Source organism: Myotis myotis, unplaced genomic scaffold (genome assembly GCF_014108235.1).
Source record: "Myotis myotis isolate mMyoMyo1 unplaced genomic scaffold, mMyoMyo1.p scaffold_m19_p_4, whole genome shotgun sequence".
In the NCBI taxonomy this organism is placed as follows: Eukaryota; Metazoa; Chordata; class Mammalia; order Chiroptera; family Vespertilionidae; genus Myotis; species Myotis myotis.
In genome coordinates, this window is record NW_023416346.1 from 18,892,420 (window position 1) to 18,917,245 (window position 24,826).

General features: G+C 41.3%; 1 protein-coding gene across 1 annotated transcript; it reads right to left on the reverse strand.

Moving 5' to 3' along the window:
* Nucleotides 1–917: 917 nt before the first annotated feature.
* On the reverse strand, nucleotides 918–8,787 carry SLITRK2 (SLIT and NTRK like family member 2). The gene is made up of 3 exons (XM_036306164.1): nucleotides 8,664–8,787; nucleotides 4,857–4,910; nucleotides 918–4,334 (listed from the first exon to the last, which is right to left on the reverse strand). Exon 3 carries the CDS (start codon nucleotides 4,289–4,291, stop codon nucleotides 1,760–1,762), a length of 2,532 nt encoding a protein of 843 aa, XP_036162057.1. The 5' UTR covers nucleotides 4,292–4,334; nucleotides 4,857–4,910; nucleotides 8,664–8,787; the 3' UTR covers nucleotides 918–1,759.
* Between the last annotated feature and the right edge of the window lie 16,039 nt (nucleotides 8,788–24,826).

Here is a 24,826-nt window from a genome sequence, read left to right on the forward strand (position 1 = left end):
GGATTATTATGTGCAGTAACCTATTTATGAAAAGGAAACAGTGTGCTTCTTTCAGACGCCATCAATTGCTTTAATAAGGATTTGAAAAGCTGGACTACTTTATATGCAGCTCACTATCCCAGTTGCATAAGGATTTACAAGAGACAAAACAAAACTATTTTTGTTGCAAAGAAAGGCTGTTTGTTTAAATTACACAATAATGTTTGCATCTAAAATTATTTACAGGCTAATAAGGCTTCATAAATGTTATATAAACTTGGTTAGTTAAAAATCACTTTAACGCTAAAACCAAAACAAAAGGCTTGCTCAAACTGACAAGGAAAAATTCCAGTAACACATGCCTAAAAAAGGCACAAGAAAAAAAGATGCTTACTTTCTTGGTTTAGGTATTTATTAATCTATTTGGAGGTGCAAATAGTACATGATTTGATAGCACCCTGTCGATGCTTCAATGAACTCAAGAGGAAAACGTTGCTTTCTCTGAACATGTGAAAATTGAGAATTCTGAGTCTAACTTTTAATTCTAAAGGAAAGTAATGCTTACATTTGTCTCTGCTGCCTTGAATTTATAGATAATTTACTTGGGAAGTTTTAATCTCACCTTTGAAATCTTCCTTCAAGGTATTTAATGGCTCATATGTCTTTATTAAATGAGGTGTGTGGCGGCCTCTACTGGTGTATGTTTATAGAAAATGTTTCAATAAGCAGAAAAAATATTAATTTCAATTAAAAAGTTAGAAATACAGTCTCTATTATTGAAATATATAAAAATATCTAATTTAAAGCAGAAAATATATTACAAGTTGTGTAATGTATTCTTAATTAGGAAAATAATCTAAAACACTGACCATGTTAATGTAAAATAATGATTTACAGAAGGGCATTAATTGTTCAATTCACTCTGATATTGGGTTAAATATATTTTATTAATGAATTACTAATCCAGACTGAGGCAGTTTATTACCTCTAGTCCACTGTTAAATCCCCTTAGTTGACTTAAATAAAATCACTTAGAACAAACCCAGCAGAAAGGAAATATTTTACAGTTAAATCTATAAAGTCCTAGAACTAGAGTCATTTGATGACAGGCTGGTTTCTATAACTCAAGCAAACTGTACATTGACTTAATATAGCTGACATTTTTATCTATTTTACAGTGTTTTAATTTCAAAAATACAACACATTAAAATATGTTCAGCTTATCAAAGCTAAAAGCAACATATAAGTAATGTACTTAAAGTGCAAAGGCACTTTAACACAAAGAAGTGAGGCCTATTGGCTATACTTGGTAACTAAAGATGAAAATACCATATATCATTATTTACAGAAGCGTTTATAGACTCAAAAGATCTTTTGAGATCTTTTACAAAATACACTAAATAGCTAATTTCATTTGAAAAGCTTGCTTACTCTTTCTTCATTCACTATAGTCTCCTCTTCCCATCCCCCACTGGAAAAATCAAAGCAGAGCAACAAAACCATAAACAAAATATATGAAAAAATGCATTGTAGAAACATTCATGTTCAACGATGATTCCTAAGAAGAGAAAGAAAAAGAGGTGGGGACAGGAGTAAGAGAGAAATAATTTAAAAGAAAGCTTGAAAAAGCATTATCATTTGCTTCACTCCATCCCCCACACATCTTCAAAAACCCCCACTGACAATGGGAAAGGGAGAACACAGACAGGAAAACAAATGCCCTGCTTCCAACAGTTTGGAGCAGCATCCTTTGATGCTTAGGGTTATAAATGATTTCCCTTCACAGCTGACTGATTGCAGTTTGTTTTTCCAGAACTTCGAGGTAGTCTGGTTCTGATTGTGGCTTAGCTTGCAGTAAAGGGTGGTCAGGTTTTGACTGCCCCACAAAGCATTTCCTGGGAGTTCCATATAAAACGGTTTTATTGATTCTGTCTTGGTTTTGGCGTCGAGATTCATATGAAGGGGCGAACTGCCTTTTAGGTAAGGTACAAAAGTTATAGTGGACTAGTCCTGCACTGGGGAGTTCCTTGACTCGCTCAGCAATATTCTGATACAGTAGCTCAGGCTCCCTTGGTGTGGCCTGCTTTTCTAGCAATTCAGTGGCACTTATAGTGTAAGCAACAGTAGCTGGCTCATCTTTTTTCTCTTCCAGGTTGCTGTAGCTGAATTCTTGCAGGTTTCTGTAATAGGCCACTGGGTCTCCTTCCTTCTGCATGTAGATGGGGTTTTGGCACATCTGCCCCACAGGTGGGGGGATATAATTATAGACATGGCCATCTGTTTTATCTTGAGTCTCACTGTTGTAAGACCCATACTGTAACTGAAAGGAACTTACATCTAAGTTGTTGGTATTCCTCGGAACACTTGGCACCCCCTTTCGGCGTTTCAGGACAAAGACGAATAAGCCAGCCCCAAAACAGACAGATAAAATAAAGACAACAAGCAATCCTAAAATTAAGACAGAAAGTGGGACTTCAGTGTGTAGTTCAGGATAGGAACTGGGAGACACACTGAGTGACCGAGGTGTGTTTGTGTTGTGATTCATTGACAGAATAGTTCCGTCTGACAAGTTTGGACTGTCTGGACAGATAGCCTCCCTCCCCAGAAACTTCAGGATCTCCCCTGCATGCTTAGCAGGAGACTCACAGGTCACCTCATTGATGATGACAGGGGAATTGGCATGCTCTGTCCAGTCCTTTAACCCCATGATATCACAGGTGCAGTCCCACGGGTTCTCTTGCAGATCTATCTGGATAAAAGCTGGAAGCTGATCCAGAACCCCTTTCACAGGCAGGTGAGAAAAATGGTTGTTTCTCAGATTCAGCCTGGTGAGGGCTGTGCCCCCAAATATGTTATCAGGCAAGGACCTCAGCAAGTTGTTATTCAGAAACAGTAGCTGTAGGTTAATCAAAGCATCAAAGGTTAGCGGCTTAATTTCCTTAATGACATTATATTCTAAATAGAGATACTGCAAGCTTTGCAGTCCATCAAACATAGAAGGATACAGCACTTCAAGGTAATTGCCATTTAGATAAAGTCTGCGTAAACTGGTCAAGTTTGTGAAAGCACCTTCCTGAATGACTGCAATCCTGTTGTTTCCTAAATGTAACAAATCCAAAGAACTATAATCTAAGAGGTCATTTTTATAGACAGTTTGAAGATAGTTCCCTGTCAGGTAGAGTTTCTTTGGACTGGTAGGTTTGGGCTGCAGGTCGGATATATTAGTGAACTTCCTTTCTTGGCAGTTTACATTTAAACCATTGTCTGAGCTCTGAGAGGTGCACACACAGCTACTGGGGCAGGTTAGGGGCACAGGGGACTTGGTCTGGTACACCATGATCGGGCCAAAGCTCTGCCGTTCCTTTGAAACAGTGACCCGGGGAGTTGGACGATTTCTCATTTTGGGTGGTCGGCTGGCTTTTGGGGCCCTGGTTGGGTTGAGAGCAGGATTCATTGTAGGTGACAGCCTTTGGATGTGTGTGTCAGCATGGCTGCCCCTGGAGTCACCAGAACTTTTTCTGGGACAGAGGTCTTGCCTGGTCAGTTGGGTCACATCTTTCCCATGCAATCTAAAGGGAGTTTCACAGACAATCTCTCCCACAAAAACAGTTATGGTGTCCAGCCAAGCCTTGAGAGGAAGTAAGTCACAAGTGCAGTTCCATGGGTTTTCCTCCAGCTGAATCTCCATGATCCCTCCAATATGTTCAAGGACACCAGCGAAAGGCATCACTTTCAGCCTGTTTCCTCTCAGGTCTAAGTGGGTCAGCAGGACAAACCGGAACACATTGCTGGGCAGTGACAGAAGAAGGTTGTCATTCAGTATGAGTACTTTGAGCTTATTAAGTTTGCTGAATGCCCCTGCCTCAATGGCACTGATGTAATTGTAGTCAGCCTGGAGGTATTCAAGGCTTTCCAGGCCCAGGAAGGTGTCCTCCCTCAGCACCTCCAGCTTGTTGTTGTTGAGGTGTAGTCTCTTGAGTGTTTTCAGGCCACTGAATGCTCCAGTTCGGATCTCCTGCAGACCGTTGTTACCTAGGTGGAGAGTCACTGCGTTGGAATAATTTACAAACTCGTTTGGGTACAGTCTTGTCAGGAGGTTTCCATTGAGGAAAAGCTGGTAGATTCTATACTGGGGAGGCTGGAGCAGGCTGACAGTAGTAAATCCTTTGTTTTCACAGTTAATATTCAGTACGTTTTCCTTCTCTTCACACAGGCAGCGGATCTTGCAAATGTCTTTGGCAGTTTTTCGACTCTCTGTCTGTAAGAACCCGGCCACCATTAAAACACTGAGGAACCAAACGCTGCTCAGCATCTTTAGGCACCTTTGGTGTCAGCTCAGGTACCTACAGGCAAACCTTGGGGGGGGGGGCAGGAGAGAGCAGGGTTCAGGAAGAAAGAAACAAGGAAGCCTGATTAAAATGGCAAAGCAAGAGGGCAGACTGGGAGGAAGGGAAGGAGAGTGCAGGGAGTGGACCACATGGCATAATGAAATCACTGCGTTTTTCAAAGCGGTTTCTTTTCTCAGGGTTCCCCCCTCCCAGCACCCCCCCCCTCTCCCCCAGCACACCCACACACGCGTCTCCGAACACACGTGCTTGCACCTGATTTCCCTGCGGGTCTCAGCCAGCTCTGGAGTTATTAGTAACCGAGTTGTCCTACTAAATCCAACCCATCTCCTCCTCCCCTGGGGCATATTTAAGAGCTATCAGGCGAGCGGCTCTCCCATTTCTGGGCTCGAAGCAGAAATTGCTTCACTTTTTTTTTTTTTTTTTTTTTTTTTTTAGCTGCGCAAAAAGGGGTTTGGAAAATCTGGGGAGTGGCGAGGGGAGAGGGGGAGGATAGAAGAGCAAAGATAGCGTGGCATGGGGGTTACTCACACATCAGGAGAAGACGGGACTCCTCTCCTCTGCAGTCCGCCAGTAGTTTAGCATCTTCAGGAAAAGAGGGAGAGCAAGGTAAAAGGAGGCGCCGCTTCCGGGGAGGGGGGTGCTCTGCTTTCTGTTGGTTGATTCAATTTGGCTGGGGGTGGATGGGGGTGAGCAGAAATAAGATATCTGGCAGGCAGCAGGAGAGGAAGAGGAGGGTTGGAGCGCAGGGAAGCTGAGCCGAATCCGACCCTGGGTGCGCTTGCGTAGGATGGTAGGGGAGCCCGCCGGGTTGGCAGGCTGCGGGATCAGCCAAGCCTAGGTGCGCGCTTCCAATCCGGTGGCAGTGGTAGCAGTGCGCCTAGCAGTTTGAATTTGAGAGGCTTTGCAGGCTCCCTGGGACAGGGCTAGGGTGACGTCACGGGGAGGGGGAGGGGGCAAGGGGATGGATCGAGAACGCGCTCTGGGGGAGGGAGGGGCAAATGCTTCCCTTCCCAGCTAGTGGTTTTGCAAAGCTCAAACCGGGGTTGCGTCAGTTTATCCTGAACTACTCCACCTCCAACCCGGCGGGCGGCTAGCGGTTAGCGAAGCTCCCGAGGAGGGTCTCGCCAGCAGGGGCACACTAAGGGGGGCTGGGACTCTCTTAGAGGTTTCCTCCACTTGCCCCTCCCTCATGGCCATTCTAGGGGGTCTCATTCCAGATTCCCAACCAGGGGTCTAGATCCTCTGTCTCAGTTTCTCTCCCCTCCCCCCCCCTCCCCTTGTGTGTAGATGTGCCTCTTCTGCTACAGGACTGGGGCCCGCCTGCCAGCCTCCTAGCTCAAACGCTTTTGGTGCAAGGGTGGGTGTGTGCATGCAGCAGTGTGTCTGTGTAGGAGGATGAGGAGTTCTCCTATGTATGCTTTACATGCAGAGCTTTGTTTCAGTGCTTAAAGAATTACTTTCTGGGTTGTGACTGGCCAGATATTTGCCTGGATTCAGAAAGCTAGCTCAACATTAGCTTATAGACTGAGATAAACAACAAAACCCTTCTCCTCCTGAGGTTTACACTTATTCAGATAATGAGGTTTAAATGTGTGCTTTTTGCCCAAAGGAAGGAGAAGAAGAATGGGTGTCAGAAAGACACTGCCAGGCTGAACCTCAGCTGGGAGTGGGAGCCCCCAGAAGGGTGCCTTAAGCCCTCCAGGCTGCAGGCAGGGGCCAGGGAGCTAGGAGGACAGAAAACAGCAATGCAGGAAGACTGGCTCCTGAGAAAGAGAGGATTGATGATGGAGTCCTGCCTGACATCCAGTAGACCTGGGTTCTGATCTAGCTCTGTGGCAAGGTATGTCACTTATTTCTGAATCTTCCCGTTCCCATTGGCAAAAGGGATGGACTATATGGGCCCTTCCAGCTCTGACATTCAATGGAATTCAGATAAGCTTCCCACAGCATTACTAATGGCCAGGTGTTGGGGTTTGCCTTCATTATCTCATTTCTTCTTTGTTATCTTAAGGTCCTCTGAACTCAGGAGTCTCCATGTGGAGTCCATTTGCAACATGTGAATGTTTGCTATTGCCAGGAATTGCCAAGGGCTCTCTCTCAAGGGAAAAAGAAGGAAAAGAAGGGAAAGAGAGTGAAAAAAGGAATTGACCAAGCCATGTTCCTGTCCCACAAAACATTTCCCTGTGTCTTCAGTCCTAGCTTGCAGAGGGAGTCAATACAGGGTGCCATTTCTGGGCGAAATTCCAGAGAGATGATCACATAAACAAACCAAGCCATCTGAGAAGGGAAAGCTCCCCACTTCTCCCCTCCTCCTTTCCTATTAAACTCAGATCCTTGAATTGTTCTCCTGCTTAAGCTCTTCCTCCCCAGGAAGGGCTCCGGACAGTTTATAAACTTAGGCGCTAAGGCCACCTGTAGCTCTGTAGTTCTGGCAGTCACCTTGGTAATTTTTCTAGGGCTTTTTTCTTTTCTCCTCCTTTTCCTTAGGGGAAGAGCTTTGAAGCACAAATCATAATCTTCCTCCCCATTCTGTAATTCTTACTTGGTTTTGGGCAAGATCCTTTCCTTCTGGGGCCTCAAATTGCCCTTCTGTATGCCAAAGGGCAACATTGAGAGGAGTTGTCCTCAGAGGGGGAGGGGGCCTCACACTCTATTTCAGTTGCATCATTAGATGCAAGCAGAGTGATGCAGTGCGAACATGATTAAGCATCCTTTCATAACCAAGGGGCATTTGTTTCTACATATTTCCAAATATTAGATATACATAGTTCCTAGAGAGATACGGTGTACTCATTCAGTCGTTCATTTAACAAACATTTATTAATTAGGTTAATATTTCATTGAAGTAGAAGCCAGCATGAGAGCTGGACAAAAATATTTGAAATCAGATTCATTTTATAGATGAGGATAGTCCTCAACCAGGGAAAATGCTGACTTGCTTAAAATAGAAGAATCTATAAAATTAGAAACAGAACCCAGGAATTCTAAATCCCAGTCCAGCAGCTTTCTAAAAAGCTCACTACTGCTTAAGGTGAATTTGAGAACTACCTAAACTTAAATACCGGTGGTGGTGTTTTACCCAAATGTGGTCTTTTTAAAAAAATTGTATTTGAAATTGAAATATTAAATATTAGTTTTCGTTCTCAAATATAGTAACTTCCTTCAAGGCATTGATGATACTGTCAATACTTCTTGAAAACACTCTTTTCATAGGAATTTCAGAGAGGGATATGTAAATAGATTCGGGGAGCTGGAGACACTTGAAATTCTTGATAATCACAATAAAAGAAATGAGGAGGTACGCTAGCTGCTGGGAACAACATGGGGGACCCTGAATTATTGTGCAGATCTTCCTTCCATGGACCCTCTTACCACTCATGCCTCTACTGCCTGTCCCTGAGCTTCCCCAGCCGCTTTCCCAAACATAGGTATTGCTACCAAATTATCCACAACCCCGATAAAGCACTTTAAGTAAGTTTGATTGGGCCCCATGTCTCTGGGAAGAACGACCGCAGTACCCCGCTAGGTAAAGCGGGCTTTAAGGCAGCGGTAAGGTGAACTGGGAGCCCTAGAGAGGCAGAGGCGGACACTAAAATAAGGCAAACGCTACCTCTCCTCCCGAAGGCGAGGGAGGCAAAAACTGGGACTCGGTGGCCTCAGTCTCACTCGCATTTAACCAAGTAGTCTGGCACCGGTCACCAATGCTTCCCCAGGGTGCTGTAGGTGAGGCGAGCGTGCAACCCACCCTGCCGCTCGCCAGGCCACCAGGGGCTTAAGAGGAGGAGGAGTCCCTAAGCCTGCAGTGGTGTGTGGGGGGATTCAAGTGCCTGTCCGCGGCCTCCTTTCCTTCCCTAACCACCAGCCCAATCCTCAACAAATACCATTCCCCAAGGACTCTTCAGGGCGACCTGGGGACTAGGCAAGTAGCGCATCGCCCAGCCACAGGGCCTCCACCGCTAGCGCATTCCTACCTGCTCTCCCACTGCTGCTAGACGCCAGATGCCGGGTGCGGGGCCCGTTGCCGCGACGGCCACCCGCACTTTCCTTGCTTTGGGACCTGCCCGGCTCGTGGGCCGCCCGCAGCAGCGGCGGTGACCGCGGGGTTGAGCGATGCCCCCAGACTGACCACGCCCGCATGGACGGTCCGGGAGCCAACCAGCCCTGGTAGGGTTGGGAGGTGAGGGCGGCCTTAGCGCGAAGTCGCAGGCGGCAGGCGCTCTGTCCTCCCACGCCGTTCCCTCCGCTAGGGGAAGCAGCCACGAAGGGGGCTGGGGAATTCATCGGAGCCCGCTAGCCTACCGCGGGCCGCGGCGTCCCCGAGTGCTCAGAACTTACCCAGCGAGCGCGCCTCCGGGGGAGGCGCCCACAGCATCTGCGACCAGGAAAGGCGCGGGAGCCGACACAGCCTGGGACCGGCGCGGCCCGTGAGCGAGGGCAAGGCTGCGAGCGCCAGCGGCGCCCCCGGGCAGGCAGATTCCCACTGGAGCGGCTCGCCGTGGGGCAGGGCTTCCAGCAGGAAAGAGGGAGGGAGCCGAGGGGGAGGAGTGAAGCAGAGCTGGAGGGAGCGGGAGGAGGAAGAGGGAGGAAGGGACGGTGGCCCCTCTCCCACTTATCAATCACTCTGCAGATCAAAAGTCCCTGCTGTGCACCCGGGAGGAGGCGGGGAGGAGATAAACCAGTCCACAGAGGAGCTACAGCTCCATTTCTCTGACAAGCGCGGTGGAGCGCTGTTCATGCCTCTGGGCCCCTCGCACCTGGAACTCTGCCCAGTCCTTGCAGCTTCTGCCGTGGGCTGCAGCTCAGATTCAGTCAAGGGAAATAAGGGTGGCACTAGGTCGGTACCAAAGCCAAGGGGAGATTAAGACCACTGGGTGGAAGTTATGGCAAGTGCAGGAGCAGCCTGCCCTCTGACCTGAACACCCTCTGGGCGGGCTGCCTACTAGTATGAGCCCAGTTACTGGAGGTTGCAGGCAGATATTTAAGGACCTCCTAGGAGGATGGTAAACAAGGAATTTCCATAGAATGTGCCACTGAGCTAGACTAATGCCAACGTGTTAACAAAAGCAAACCCTTAGCATCATTCCAGTCCCTGTTTTGATTCTTTTTCTTCTTTATGACGTAGCCTGGATCTATTATACTTTTGGCCATCCTCCCTTCCTGATTCTCCTTTCTTTTTCCACTTAAAGTAGTCTCCGTGGTTGTGACTCAATTAAAAGAAGGCTCTCAGTGAAATAATCATTGTAGTTCAAGAGGTAGGTGTGATTTTTGCCAAGATCATTATAGCTCCCTTCAAGACATACCTTTCCTAGGGCCTCTCTTCAACCTCCCAGGGTACCCCGGGTGGATGAAGGAAGTTGCAGTTTATTAACATAACCCAGGGTAAGGAGTTTATTTGATGGCACCAAGACATTCCCCCTCAACCTTGCAGAATAGTGGCTTTAAAGTTGTCACCATCCCATGTCCCATCCCAGAGTCTGGAAGTTCCCCAAATCTTGAGAATATCCACAACCTTGATGGTGGACAATAGAAGGGATGGTGGGAGGAGAGGGTTGCAAAATTACAGCAAAATTTAGCTCTCTTGCTAATGAATTCCTGTTGAGATTTGTCTGATTTCAAGATTATTTCCTTCTTATACATTTAAACCAGGTTCTCACAGCACTGACTTCCACCTCATTCTTGTCCTTATCCTGGGGAATCTTTTGTGCTTCCTCCTTTTCTTCTTGGCTTTTTTTCAGAATGGAAGGAGACCATGCTAGGCCTTCTTAAAGGAAAATTACTGATAATTTTATATTTTGAACACATGCAGAATTTACTTAATATACTCCAAAGAACAATCTCTTATAATCATATTTCTGACATTTTAAGGATCATTGCTGCTGTTTTTACTTCATCTCAGAGAAAAACTTTTTGAGATTTTCCTGCCAGTCAGATAAGCTGTTTCAAAATAACACAGTTCTCACATATGCACAGGGGCAGGCTATTTACAATTACATATTCAGAAACATTGCCCTGTTTTACTAATATTCTTATTTGTGTAAAACATATCACTGTGCTGTTTGCTACAGACTATAGCAGCAGCCTGTGCACATGATTACCAACTGCAGACAGTTAATGCTGTATCCTCTCTGTCTTTACATCATTTCAGACCATGTCATATTTTACTGTAGTTATTTAATGGGTGCTATAAACAACCACAAAACACAGAGCTAAGAGTCCATTCACAGGCAGAAATAATGAGACAGTCAGGTTGAAGAAAAGGAGACAGTTTACTGAGAAGGGTGGTGTGTCTCTAGCTAACGGGAACACACACAAAAGCAATAAATTGTATACAGATAAGATGAGGAACATGGCATCAATGAAAAAAACTGGTATTTTATTTAGATCCAGTACAAAAATGTATAATATGATGTGTATCCATTTTACTTAGCCTCATGTGTTTACCAGCCTTCATAAAAGCATTTAGAAACCTGCCTTTCCACAAAGGATTACACTGATATTAGATAAAATGCAAAAGCACAGACTCCTTTTTGTTAGCATCAAATGTGCAAGTAGGTGGGTAGTTATTTTGAAGGGTGTCTTGAATGCACACATACACAAAATGATGAGCAATACAAAACTTTCTGTGAGGGTTGTTGCATAGATAATTGCAGAAGAGTGCTAGAAGCTTGTGAGAGTTTTCACTGTATCAATTTATTTGAAAGATGTTATATACTGACTTTTCTAAAAGTTTCTGTGTATTTTCCTGATATAACTGAATATCAAAGACATGCATATTAATATACTTTTGTTAATTAATAAAAGTGGCATGATTAATGTGCTGTTCTAGTGGCATTGCAAATGCATCTAGATATTTCTGTCCTGTTCTCTATTGCTTAGTTCATATCACTACTGGTAAAGGACTTAAAGATTCCTGATAGCAATGTTAGTGAGGATATAAAAATATAAAATTATGCTTGTGATTTTATAATTTTATTCTCAGATTAGGAGAAAATCAGATATATCATCTAGGATGAATATAAAAAAGACATGTGCATACATTTCTAGGATGATGGAAATGTTGTCTTATTACCATGTAATACATAGTTTGCATAAGACTGTTGTTTCTCCATCTTTCCACACCTAGCCATACCTGGAAAGCTTTAAGAAAATAAACAAAAAATATACGAAGTAGAAACCTCATGCAGAGTCATAAATTCTAAGGCAGATGTGAGGTGTTTTCAGAGAATACTGTCAGTTTTCAACCAAATGTTTCAAAGAATAGTTCAGAAAGAGGAGGACAAATTTGAAATAAGGAGATTCAACACAGAGGGCACACTGTTAAGACCAGTAATTATAGTTTAAAGGATATTGTAGACTTTGGTTCTGCGATGCTGTTGAAAGTGTAGATATTTTTAAATTTAATTCATTTTTTATTATCATTTTGAAGGCAGGTTGGCTTGGTTGGAATAGTCCTAGGCCAGAGCCAAGAATAATTTGTCTTTCAATCAAATACATGTCTAAACCCTTGGAAACCAACAACCTGGGTTCAGTTCTACCTCTGCTTCATACCAGGAAGGCACGCACTTCTCTCAGCATCCCTACGTGTCAGGATGTATACTAGAACCTGCCATGTGCAGTCAGTAAAGATGGGATTTATACCAAAGTCCTTGAAAATTGTGAAGTGAAACACATATGTGAGAGGAGAACTAGAAATGAGGGATTCTTTTTTAAAATACATTTTATTGATTTTTTACAGAGAGGAAGGGAGAGGGATAGAGAGTAAGAAACATCGATGAGAGAGAAACATCCATCAGCTGCCTCCTGCACACCCCCCACTGGGGATGTGCCCGCAACCAAGGTACATGCCCTTGACTGGAATCGAACCTGGGACCCTTGAGTCCACAGGCTGAAGCTCTATCCACTAAGCCAAACCGGTTAAGGCGAAATGAGGGATTCCTAATATCACTTCTTAAAACAAGTAAAATCTACAAAACAATGATTTTAGTGATAAAGCAATATTTGAATTTAAATTGGATACTAAAATCAGGATTAGAAAGTTATTTATGATTCTGATTGGAACTATATAATGACAAGCATTCAAATGAAAACTTTAAAACATTCCATCTTTTTCTTAGGTTTTTCCAAATAGTTGGATATATGTATATATCAGGGTTTCTCAACCTTGGCACTATTAACGTTTTGGACCAGATAATTATTTATTGCATTGTCTGTTATGTGCAATATGGGAAGTTTAGCAGCATCCCTGGCCTCTACCACTACCCAGTAGCACTAGTATCTATATTTATATATCTACTAGAGGCCAGGCGCATGAAATTCATGCACTGGGGCGGGGGGGGGGGGCAGGGGTGTCCCTTAGCCGGGTCTGTGCCCTCTCGCAGTCCAGGACCCCTCAGGGATTGGGCCTAATCTGGCAGTCAGACATCCCTCTTGCAATCCAGGATCCCTCGCTCCTTACCACTCAACTCGCTGCTCCTTAATGGCAGGCTCCTTACTGCTTGGCTTACTGCTCCTTAGCACTTCAGCGGAAGCAGGAGAGGCTCCCACCACCCACCACCGCTGCTGCGCTTGCCAGCCATGAGCCCGGCTTCTGGCTGAACAGCACACCCCCTATGGTAGTGCACTGACCATCAGGGGGCAGTTCCTGCATTGAGAGCCTGCCCCCTGGTGGTCAATGTGCATCATAGTGACTGGTCATTCTGGTCGTCTGCCATAAAGGTTGCTTAGGCTTTTATTATTTCTATCTCTATCTCTATCTCTATCTCTATCTCTATCTCTATCTCTATCTCTATCTCTATCTCTACCTCTACCTCTACCTCTACCTCTACCTCTACCTCTATCTAGCTCTAGCTCTAGCTCTAGCTCTAGCTCTATCTCTATCTCTATCTCTATCTCTATCTCTATCTCTATCTCTATCTCTATCTCTATCTCTATCCCTATCCCTATCCATACCTATATCTATATCTATATCTATATCTATATCTATATCTATATCTATATCTATATCTATATCTATATCTATATCTATATCTATCTATATCATCTATCTATAATCATCTATATCTATCTATACAACTGTTATATACGTATGCTTTGTGTGTGTGCATATATAATACGTGTGTGTGTGTAAGTATCTTATGCTTATTTAACACTTCAATAAATGGAAGGGACATAATGTACATTTTGACTCAGTGACAGAATCAGAGCAAGATCTTAGGTTCCCCGATGCCCTGCAGCCTGCCACCTCTTATACTCCAAGTACCGTGAATGGAGACAGGCAATGTACACTGGTGCTGATCTTTATGAAGAAATATATTTTCCATCATGACCAAGGGCACAGTCATGGGTTGAAACAAGTTTCTGAAACAATATTACCCTTATCATAGTCATGCACCCTGAAATATTCTATTGTAGTTGATTTTTAAAATGGCTGGCTGAGGCCTACAAAATTGATTTTATGGGTTACTAATAGATTGTATCTCACAGCTTGAAAACCTCTGACATGCTGGATTGATCAAGGGAGGATGGGAAAATGGGACAAAACCAAGAAAATGGCAGTAAAGAAAAAGGAGCAAAGGTATAGAAAAACGTATGGCTCTCAGCCAATTGTATCAAGCATCACATAGCTATGGCACCTGCTTCCTAAGGGTTCTAGATCCCCCTCCTTGTTGATTGAGTCAAATGATTTATCAGTAAGAACCATATTTAAATTTACTGCACTTGGGAGTGAATATACATGGCAAAAGCCGTAGACTTTATAGATAAGGCTTAGGACAGCATTAGTAGGTATTTCATTTATCTTGACACATTCCATCCTATTAATCTCACTGCAACTGGAAGTTGGTCTGGAGTTACAAGCTAATGTGCTCGGGAAGAAACCAAATTTATTGAGTTTGACATTGCTTGTCATTGGCATAATATAATGCAGTTGAGCCTCTGGACTAAGTTCTGTTGATTTTATTTATGTATTTATGTTTAGCTAGTACAAATATATGGTAAACTATGGGATGTAGTAGAGGGCTTAATGCTGACTCTGCTGGAACATGCAAAAGTGTCTGTACACAAGTTGCCAAGTTCTAAAGGGTTATATCCAGAAGAACAGCTACTAAGGATTTGCATTAAGTATTTGTGATTTTTTTTGAAGTCACCATTTATTAAGAGGACTGGGCTATTAATATTAAAAAAAAAAATCAAGGATGACACATTCCAGATTTTCCCTGAACTTGTGATTTGTACAAAATGAAGCAGGGTTTAGAAAGTATGGGTTCAGAGGGGAGGTGCATAAAATCTAGAAAGTAAATAAAATAATTTCCCAGGAATAGCTGGATGCAGCATTCAACCCTCATTGCAAAGCAATGAAGAGAATATATTTTTTACCTTGAATCTTGATGATGATGATTTATTACTCATACTAGAGGCCCGTTGCACGAAGAGATTTGTGCAATAGGCCTTCGCTTCCCCTGGCTGCCGGCACCAGTTTTCCTTTGACACACGGGACCCAGGCCTTTGCTCTGGAGCCTTCAGTCTTCATGGCTCCGGACCGAGCCTCCAGTCTTCACTCTGCCACTTTGCCCCTACATATGCAAATTAACTGCCATCTTTGTTGGGTTAATTTGCATACTCTCCTGATTGGCTGGTGAGCATAGCAGAGGGACAGTTAATTTACATATTTGTATTTTATTCAGTAAGATGTGATCTCAGTTCTTTTTTTCATCTCCTAGGAAATTTCCTAAGTGACATTACAATGACACAGGGTACACACCCCTATTCACCTGATTATTGCAGGTGAGGCCACCTCTAAGTCAAATGTAATGGCCCCAGCACAAATGTCAAACAACATTTGCATCTGTCTGTGGTAATACTGTGGTTCCTAGGCAAATTAAAAAAGAAAAATACTTTCAAATTTTATGAAACTTTTGATAACCTAAATATGCCCAAAATTCTCAAAGAAAAATAGCTTGAAGTCTATTTGGGGTGGAGGAACCATATGCAGTTTCTCTAAAGCATCACTTTGGGGAAATCCCAGGAAACCATGACAAAACTGGAGGCATAATCATCACCAGATCTGTCCCTCACCCTGGGCATCAAATAACACAAGTACAGTAGTAGCATCAGTATCACTTTATTAATATTTTGAAAAGAAGCAAAAGCAAGCTCATTTTTTTCTACACATCATTGCTCTAGAATAATGAATTCAGTATGCTGATCCTTTAGTGCTTTATATATAGATCTAGTTGGTACAGCTCAGAAAATGACACCATTTGAATTAGACAATTTATTTACCATCATTTAAATATATTGAATTGTTTCATTTAAATACATTTTTCAATAGAAATACTAATATTTATGAAGACATGTACAGTATTACCAAGTGGTAAATGTAAGTTATTAGTTGCAGCAAGAAAGGACAATTGTCAAATTAATGAATCGATGTTCAGCTTACAAGTTTTATAAAATATAATCACTCAACTGAAGATAACTCCTATCTCTTAAATACAAATAAATAGTACATAACAATTTTTGATAAGCCTGAGTCCCTGTTATACAGTTCTAGTTACTCAGAATTCAAATATATAGGATTTACTCAAGGGTCTTTACAGATCCACTATGATTTACATTGACAATATTGGGGTATATAGGCAAAAATGAAAGTGTTCATTTGTTACTCCTGCTATGGCCATTAGCCAAACTGTCTTGAGCTGTAGAGATGATATTGATCACAGGCCACCCTGCTTCATTAAATTATACTTCACTGATTTTTAACTAAGTGGTTTACCTAAAAGAGTCCTAAAATCATAATGAAACATAATACCTACATGGAGTTAAATTACACAATTTTTATCAGTTTCCACTATTAATATGCAATAGCACCTTAATTTTAAAAAGCTACTAAGATATATTAATATAACAAAGTAGTCTATGTAGAAAGGTATTAAAAAATATAGGGGAGTAGGAAGAGTGATCTATAATTGCAGATCTACAAGGCTGCTTTCATTCGTGTTCAATCATCATTCATTGAGATACCAAAGTAATTTGTTATCTTTAAGAATTTTTCTACTTGCAAAATGTTAGTGATTATTATTTTTTTAAAATATATTTTATTGATTTTTTTACAGAGAGGAAGGGAGAGGGATAGAGAGTTAGAAACATCAATGAGAGAGAAACATCGATTAGCTGCCTCCTGCACACCCCCTACTGGGGATGTGCCCGCAACCAAGGTACATGCCCCTGACCATAATCGAACCCGGGACCCTTGAGTCTGCAGGCCGACACTCCATCCACTGAGCCAAACCGGTTAGGGCAGTTAGTGATTATTTTGAGTATAGTTGTTGGCTAAAAGCAATTAATTGCCTAAGAATCTCTGTTTTGTGTATAGGCCTGCTGCTTTCTTTCCTACCTTCTTCCCTCCTTCTTCTTTTAAAGTTGATTCTGGATTTTTTTCATCTGCTATTTAGATGTTTTTTCAAAGAAAACTGTAAACACTACAGGCAGCAGTCTATATCCTGAGAAAATGACTCCTGAAATGGGCCAACACCACATAAGAGTTTCTACAATGAAGATGCCATCTTGATTGCTATTTTTACTGAATTTTCCATGGACTAGGCCGCAGTGGTCAGCAAATTCATTAGTCAACAGAGCCAAATATCAACAGTACAACGATTGAAATTTCTTTTGAGAGCCAAATTTTTTAAATTTAAACTATATAGGTAGGTACATTGTTATTAACTTAATTAGGGTACTCCTAAGGCTTAGGACGAGCCACACTCAAGGGGCCAAAGAGCCGCATGTGGCTCACGAGCCGCAGTTTGCCGACCACGGGTAGGGGAATGGTAGAGCTGGAAAGGGATTTAGATTTAGTGCACATTACCATGTGGTTTGTGTGCATCTCCGCATCCATATTCCCTGGGCCCTTGGTAAGCAAGCAGATTTCTGGGCCCCATCCTAGATTCACTGAATGGAATTTTCTTAAGATAGATTCTGGGCATGGTATTTTTATAGAACTCTCAAGGGAATCTGATACAAATTGCAAAGCCAATTCTAGTCCAACATCTTCATTTTATAGAAGGGGAAACTAAGCCTCAGAGTTGTGAAATTACTTATTCAAAGTCACACAGGCAAAGCTAAGAATAAACTTAGATCTCCCAACTCTTATGTAAATGCTGCTGCTTGATTGTTTGATGTTTGGATAGTTTAGTTTTAGAATTGCATTTTTTCATTGATAATCAGTGTTAAAATTTAATGCAGCACAATACACTCTGTTTATGAACCATGTTACATTATGCCCATAAAACGTGGCTTCTTGGTCAACCACATGAAGTGATAAAATTGTACTTTCAAACTCTTTTAACACAAAGTTTATTGCTATTTATTTGCACTTTGAGTGATAAACTATATAAAATATAACAAAATGGTTCATAAATACTTATTGAAAAAATAATGAGCACAGACCTCTGCATTGAGTCTGAAAGATTTACTTTATTATTGACATATAGATGATTCAATATCAAATTCAGTGGAATCTGAAGTAGCTTACATTTCATGCTATCATTTACTAGGTCTATTGAATAATTTTGAAGATATTGCAGGGATACTGAGGTTATAGCAGTTGTGTTTTTTTAATTTGGCTTTCTTCTTCATTTCAAAATTTTGAGTAAAATTATATAAACCCTTCAGAATAGGGGGGCTCAGGATATCTTGAAACTCTCTTGACCTATGTGTCAACTTCAAGAAAATTTCTGTAGAAACTTTTGAAGATAAAATAGAACATCTAATTAACATTTAGAAGAGAAAGATATATGTCCATTTCAAGTAACCTGACCTGGATTTCAGCAGCAGAATCTCTTCTTGACACATTTGTAACTCATTTTAATTCCTAATAGGCACTATGTGTACACATCCAAAGCAGAATAAGATTTGACCTCTCAGGGTTACAAAGGTGGACTAAGTTAAAATTAAACAATAAATTTTTGCAAAGATATATTTAATTTGGTGTGATCTAATACTGCATCAAATGCATGTGATTGACAAGCACCAATTATTTTCACAGAAAATTGGGTGATTTCATGGGTATGTGGAAAGTAGAAAGTATGTGGGCTTTGGAATCATACAGTTAGGTTTGAATCCAGCTCAACCATCTAAGAGTTCGAGTACGGGCAAGTTACTTAAATTTTCTGAGCCTCACTTTCCTCCTTTGTAAAATCTGGGTAATCATGGGGGTTTTTGTGAGAAACATAGATAAAAGATAGAAATTGTTTTCTAAGGTGCCTACCATTTAGTAGGTGAAGAAAGAACCTTGTTCTCTTTTTAGTGTCCTTAGCTTGGTCTGTAAAGTAAGAAACCTGAAACACCAATCAGAAATAATGCATGGACCCCTATGTTCATAGCAGCCCAATTTACAATAGCTAAGATTTGGAAACACCCCAAGTAGCTATCAGTAGATGAGTGAATAAAAAAGCTGTGGTACATTTACATAATGGGATACTATGCTGCTGTAAAAAAGAAGGATCTCTTACCCTTTGGGACAACATGGAGGGAACTGGGGAGTATTATGCAAAATGAAATAAGACAGTCAGCCAGGCTGGCATGGCTCAGTGGATGATTGTCCACCTATCAACCAGGAGATCATGGTTCAATTCCTGGTCAAGGCATATGCTCAGGTTGTGGACTCAATCCTTAGTGTACAGTGTGCAGGAGGCAGCCAATCAATGATTCTTTCTCATCATTGATGTTTCTATCTCTCTTTCCCTCTCCCTTCCTCTCTGAAATCAATATTTTTTTTAAAAAAAAGAAATAAGCCAGTCTGAGAAAGACAAGTATCATATGATATCACTCATATGTGGAATCTAGTGAACAAAATAAACTGATGAACAAAATGGATCCAGAGAGATAGAAGCATGGAACACGTTGTTGAATCTCAGAGGGAAGTTGGGGGGAGGGGAGGGGAGAATGGGTGGATGGGAAGAGATCACCCAAAAAACTTATATGTATATATTCATAACCCATAGACACAGAAAATAAGGTGGTGAAGGCCTGGAGCAGGGGGTGGGGGTGAGCTGGAAGGGGTCAATGGGGAAAAAATGGGGTCATATGTACTATTTTCAACAATAAAGATTAAAATATGTTTTAAAATAAAGACCAGATAAAATTTTTGTCTGCTTGGGAATTTTGTATCAATCTATATATATAAAAACTTAAGTGACCCAACGACTGTACAACCGAATGACCAGTCAACCGGTTGACCGGTCGCTATGATGCGTTCTGACCACCAGGGGGCAGATATTCAATGCAGAGCTGACCCCTGGTGGTCAGTGTGCTCCCACAGCGGGAGTGCCACTCAGTTGACTGACGGGTGCCAGATGCAGGGCTTACAGCTGGGGAGTGCCGCTGTGGCAGCACAAGCCTCTCCTGATTGGGACTGACTGGGCACGAGCCCAGGGCAGGTGCAGCAGGGCTGGGATGAGCGGGAGCAGTAGGCAGAAGGGGCAGGCAGTTTTGGACTGACAGTTTCTTCTCAATCTCCTCAGGCCATGCCAAGGGACCCCACTGGTGCAGGAATCCGTGCACCTGACCTCTATTATAAAAATAAAATCACTCTGGAATGTTGAACTAGCATTAGTAAAGTGACAAATGAAGCCTGTCTTTACAGTTTATCAAAAGCTCATTAGTTGGATTTTTTGGATTATTTGAATGCAGGCTACCCTGAAGTTTATCTTTGTACTATCTAAAAAATCTTCAACAAGTCTGCAGAGTAATTATTGTCTTACTTTAGAATCCAACTGCTTTCTAATTGAAAGTTGGCAGCTTCCTATATTCATAGAATCAGTTAATGTACTAATGTTTTTTTTAAAAAATCCATTTACTAAAATAGTCTGGCAAGACCTTATTATTGTCACTCAGTGTAGTGAGGTGGTCCAAGACTGAACCTTAATATTTCTGATTCCTTGATGACTGGCAGCTAGGATAAAACTGACTTTAAAAATGCAGGAAATTACTTCCTGAGGCTGGAAGAGTGAACGTGGGAATGTGCCTTGGGAGTAGGTAGTCTTTCTCTTTGTTCTGGAAGGGATTAATTGTGAGCTTTATTGACCTGCAGAAGTAAGCTAAGTACTTATTCTTTGTCCTCTGATATTGGAAGTAATCTAAGTGTAAATAATTCCAAGTAGAATGCTAACTGTTTCAAATAATACAGAAGTTTATTTTTAGTTAGGTTGGAAGGATTGTAATCCAAGCCTTGACGTCTATCTAGGGATTTTTCATTTCTTCTGGCACGCCCTGGGACCAAAGCTTGAAAGCCTTGAAACTGGGGAGAGAGAGGTGATGCCAGAAGAAACTCTAGTAGCTGGCCTATAAGAGACCCTCCATATTGGGGTGTGTCTTATGAATTTGGGGAGCAAAAATATTTGATACGGCTTTGTAACATTCTGATGAAATGATCAAGTTTCCAGCAAAATGTGTTAACCATCACAACCTGGTTTCAGATTGGTGTTAGCTTTGAGAACTGGAGTGGGTTGTTGTTTAATGGTAACTAGATGGACCAAAGTCAGTAGTGATCCAGAGAAACTAGGGGAAGCATTTTGGAGCCAAATGTCAAACAGAAAAAGTAGGAGAGATAGATTTATACTCCCCAGGAATCATTTGAAATATGCAGATGACTATATTGCTCATGGTCATTTAGGGTAAGATCTCAAGTTATTTCACTTACATATTCAATAAAGTAGATTCCTAAAATGCTATAAAACTTGGGGCACTAGGATTCCATAATAATACAACTGCTATTTCTGTTGAGTGTCTACATTATTCTATTCCTTATTTAATACATGTGATAAACATTGCTCATAACACCTGAAAGTCAGCATTATCTTCATTAACAAAAGAGACGCATGCTTAGAAATATTTTGATTGGAAATTTGTCATAGTCTGTGTTCTTGTAAAAAAGTATTTTTTCTTTACCTTTCCCCACCACTAGTCATACTGGCTTTCCTTTCAATTAACATGAACTGGTGACATTTTGGTAGTCAGATTATGATACAACTTTCATGAATTACTGATCAATAGGTTTTATTTCCAGGAAGGACATAGAAATATGTCTGCTACTCCAAAGTTTTAAAAACATAATAATTATACTTAAAATATGCATTGGACTAGTTTTTATAGCTTATAATTAAACTGAACTTCATAAAAATAATAGTATATTTGGTTTTGAATCATGATACAAAATAACAATGAGAATATTGTGTTTAATACTCTAGTATTAAACAACTTAGTTACTGTATTTACTAATGATCTACATGATTTAAATTTTATTTTCATGTTCCAGTAGGAGTAGAGTGACTGTTGGCTGCTATTATAGTATACTTTATGCAGACTTCCTAATGAATAAATGCAGCAAAACCAAAAGGCTATGTTAATAACATATAATAAAGGCAGAGGAGCTCTTAATGGTGAGAAATATTACATTTGCTGAGTCTGCTGCTTTTCTTTGCTAGTGTTTTACTATGGAGGGTTTAATACTTATTTCTTCTTTTTTTCTTCCTTAACGAATTAGATGGCTGAACATTATATGAAGAAATGCACTCAAGTATAAGTGGAAACACCTGGCAATAAAGTAGATTGGCTTTTTAAAAAATATGTTTTTATTGTTTTTTTTTTTAATTTAATTTAATTTAATTAATTAATTAATTTATTTATTTATTTATTTATTGAAAGAGGGAAAACTGTCCATTGGCTGCCTCATGCATGCTCCCTAGTAGGGTTCAAGCCCGCAACCCAGGCATGTTCTGTGACCCCTGACCAGGAATTGAACTGGCGATCTCTTGGTGTACAGGGTGACAATCAAATGAGCTACACCATCCAGGGAAGATTGGCCTTTCTTAAAATTAGGAAAAATGCTTATAGTCATTCAAAAAACAGAGGTAGTTGATTATAAAAGAGAGTACAGTGTGAGCTCTTTAAGAGATCTTTTTGTCATTTTCTCATATGCACAGTGGTACATAATTGAGCTAGTGACTTGGTATGATTTAAAAAAGGGATGCCTATAGTATTCTTTTTTAAAATATATTTTTATTGATATCAGAGAGGAAGAGAGAGGGAGAGAGAGATAGAAACATCAATGATGAGAGAGAATCATTGATCTGCTGCCTCCTGCACACACAATCCCCCCCCACACACTGGGGATTGAGCCTGCAACCAGAGCATGTGTCCTGACTGGGAATTGAACCATGAGCTCTTGGTTCATAGGTCAACGCTCAAACACTGAGCCACTGCAGCCGGGTAGCTATAGTATTCTTATCACACTTCTTCCCCCAATTCCTTTTTACTGTCTATTAAATAGTTTCTTAGGATGCTCCTGAAGTTATATACCCAGTGTAAGGCAGCACTGTAGCCTGCCAAGTCAATGAAGATTCAAGAAGGAAAGAGTGGTGGTCAGCTGCTTGGAGACAGAGGTTAAGCTAGAGGTGCAGTCACAGAGAATTGGTTGGGACACAGGTCCCGGTAGAAATTGAACCAAAGTTTTGTTCTTAAACGGAAGTGAGGCAGTTTCAAATGATTTGTCAGATTGAGGCATGATCCCAAAGACTGGGCAGGATCAGTAGACAGGAGACTGTCATGCTGAGCATAAGGCAGGAATAAAGAAGGCCAGGAGTCATACTTTGGGATTAGGATCTGGATTCCAACAAGACTAGTTTCTAATGAGTCTTGAAGCTACTCCAGAAGCTTACAGCAAAGTCAGCAGCCTAGGATGTAAAGCCTCTTTGGACTGACTGTTCCTAATCTCCAGCCAGGGAAGGAAGCTAGAACTCTGTCCTCTGAGAAGCCCCCAATACCCATAGCATATAATAATATCACACTATCTGGTTGTATTATGGGCTGTGTTGGGTTTGGGAGTGTTTGTGTACTACCTGGCTACTAATACCTTCTCAGGCTCATTGTCATCTTCTTTACAAACTTCTCAGCCCAATATTCTAACTTCCTCCTCTCTCTCAGGTCTTGACAGCTAGACTCTTGGCAGTATGTTTTTAAAGATGCTATGTTAGTTGAGCCAAATGGTACCTGGCTAAGTAAAAAATGTATTAGTAGTATCTCTGGTAATTGTCTATGCCTTCTCTACCTCTATTACAAATGTCAACAAATATTGATTGTTTTTTAGATAAACTGATGTGTAGTTGGCACTGTGGTGGCTACAAAAAGGCACATGTGATATAACAATTTCCCTAAGGAGAAGACAGAAAATACACCCACAAATATTACAATAACAATTCAAGGCAGTATCCACTTAGTTGCCAAATCAGTTTGATAGCCAATAAGTATTATGTGGTTTGGGAGTTATACCAAAGGTTTCATGTAAGAGGGGAAACCTCTGGGGTTTAAAAAACAAATGGGTAGGATTGAGATAGAGGGAAAACAGTGGGATAATCTACTTATTCATTTGACAAACATATATAATGCTTATTATATGCAATGTCTTATTTTGAGTACTTCACATGTAGTAACTCATTTAATGCTCATAACTACCTTATTATTAAATCAACTTATTAGAAAACCAAGGCACAGAGAGGTTAAGGAACTTGTGCAAGGTCATACAGCTAAGTAGTGGAACTGGGAGTTGCACCTAAATGGCCTAACTTAGAACTGCACTGACCAATCTGGTAGCCACTGGTGGTTATTTAAATTTAAATGCATTTAAATTACACAGTATTAAAGTTTAGTTCCTCATTGTGCTAACCACACTTCATAAGTTCAATAACCACCTGTAGCTGGTGGCTAACCATAGAGGAAAACACAGATGTAGAGAACAATGGATCATTGCAGAACTTTCTGGTGTACAGTGCTTGGCTTGTTTGATTTCTATGCATTCAACCATATTTCTCTCTGCCATCTCTTATTGGGGGTAATGATAGCATGTGGAGGGTGACTACATATTTATGAGTCCTTGCATAGAGTTAGAACAAAGAGCAGTAAAAGACAATTTTGCAAAAACAAGAAATGGAAACTGGTCTTGAATGCTAGGTGGGGAATTGTTTTTAGTTTTCTATTGTAGTGTGGCAAACTCCCACAAAATTAGCAACTTAAAACAACACACATCTATTATATCATGATTTACATGGGTCAGAAGTCCAGGCGTGGCTCAGCTGGGTCATTTGCTTAGGGTCTTACTAGCTGTCAGTCAGAGCTTTAATCTCATCTGAGGCTTGGGATACTCTTCCAATCCTATTGGTTATTGGCAGAATTCAGTTTCTTGAGCCTGTAGAGCTGAGGCCCTCTGCCTCAGTCTCTATGCCATTTAGAGTCTCCTTGCCATTCCCTCTCATATTACTCTCTATGTACTATGGCAGTTTGTTTCTTCAAGGTCAACAGGAGAGTATTTACTGCTACTAATCCTGTCTCTGAACTCTAGTCTCAGTTTTAAGGGGCTCACCTGATCAGGTCAGGCCCACACAGAAAAATCTCCCATTGGATTAACCTAAAGGCAACTTAATAGGGACTTTAACAAACATCTGCAA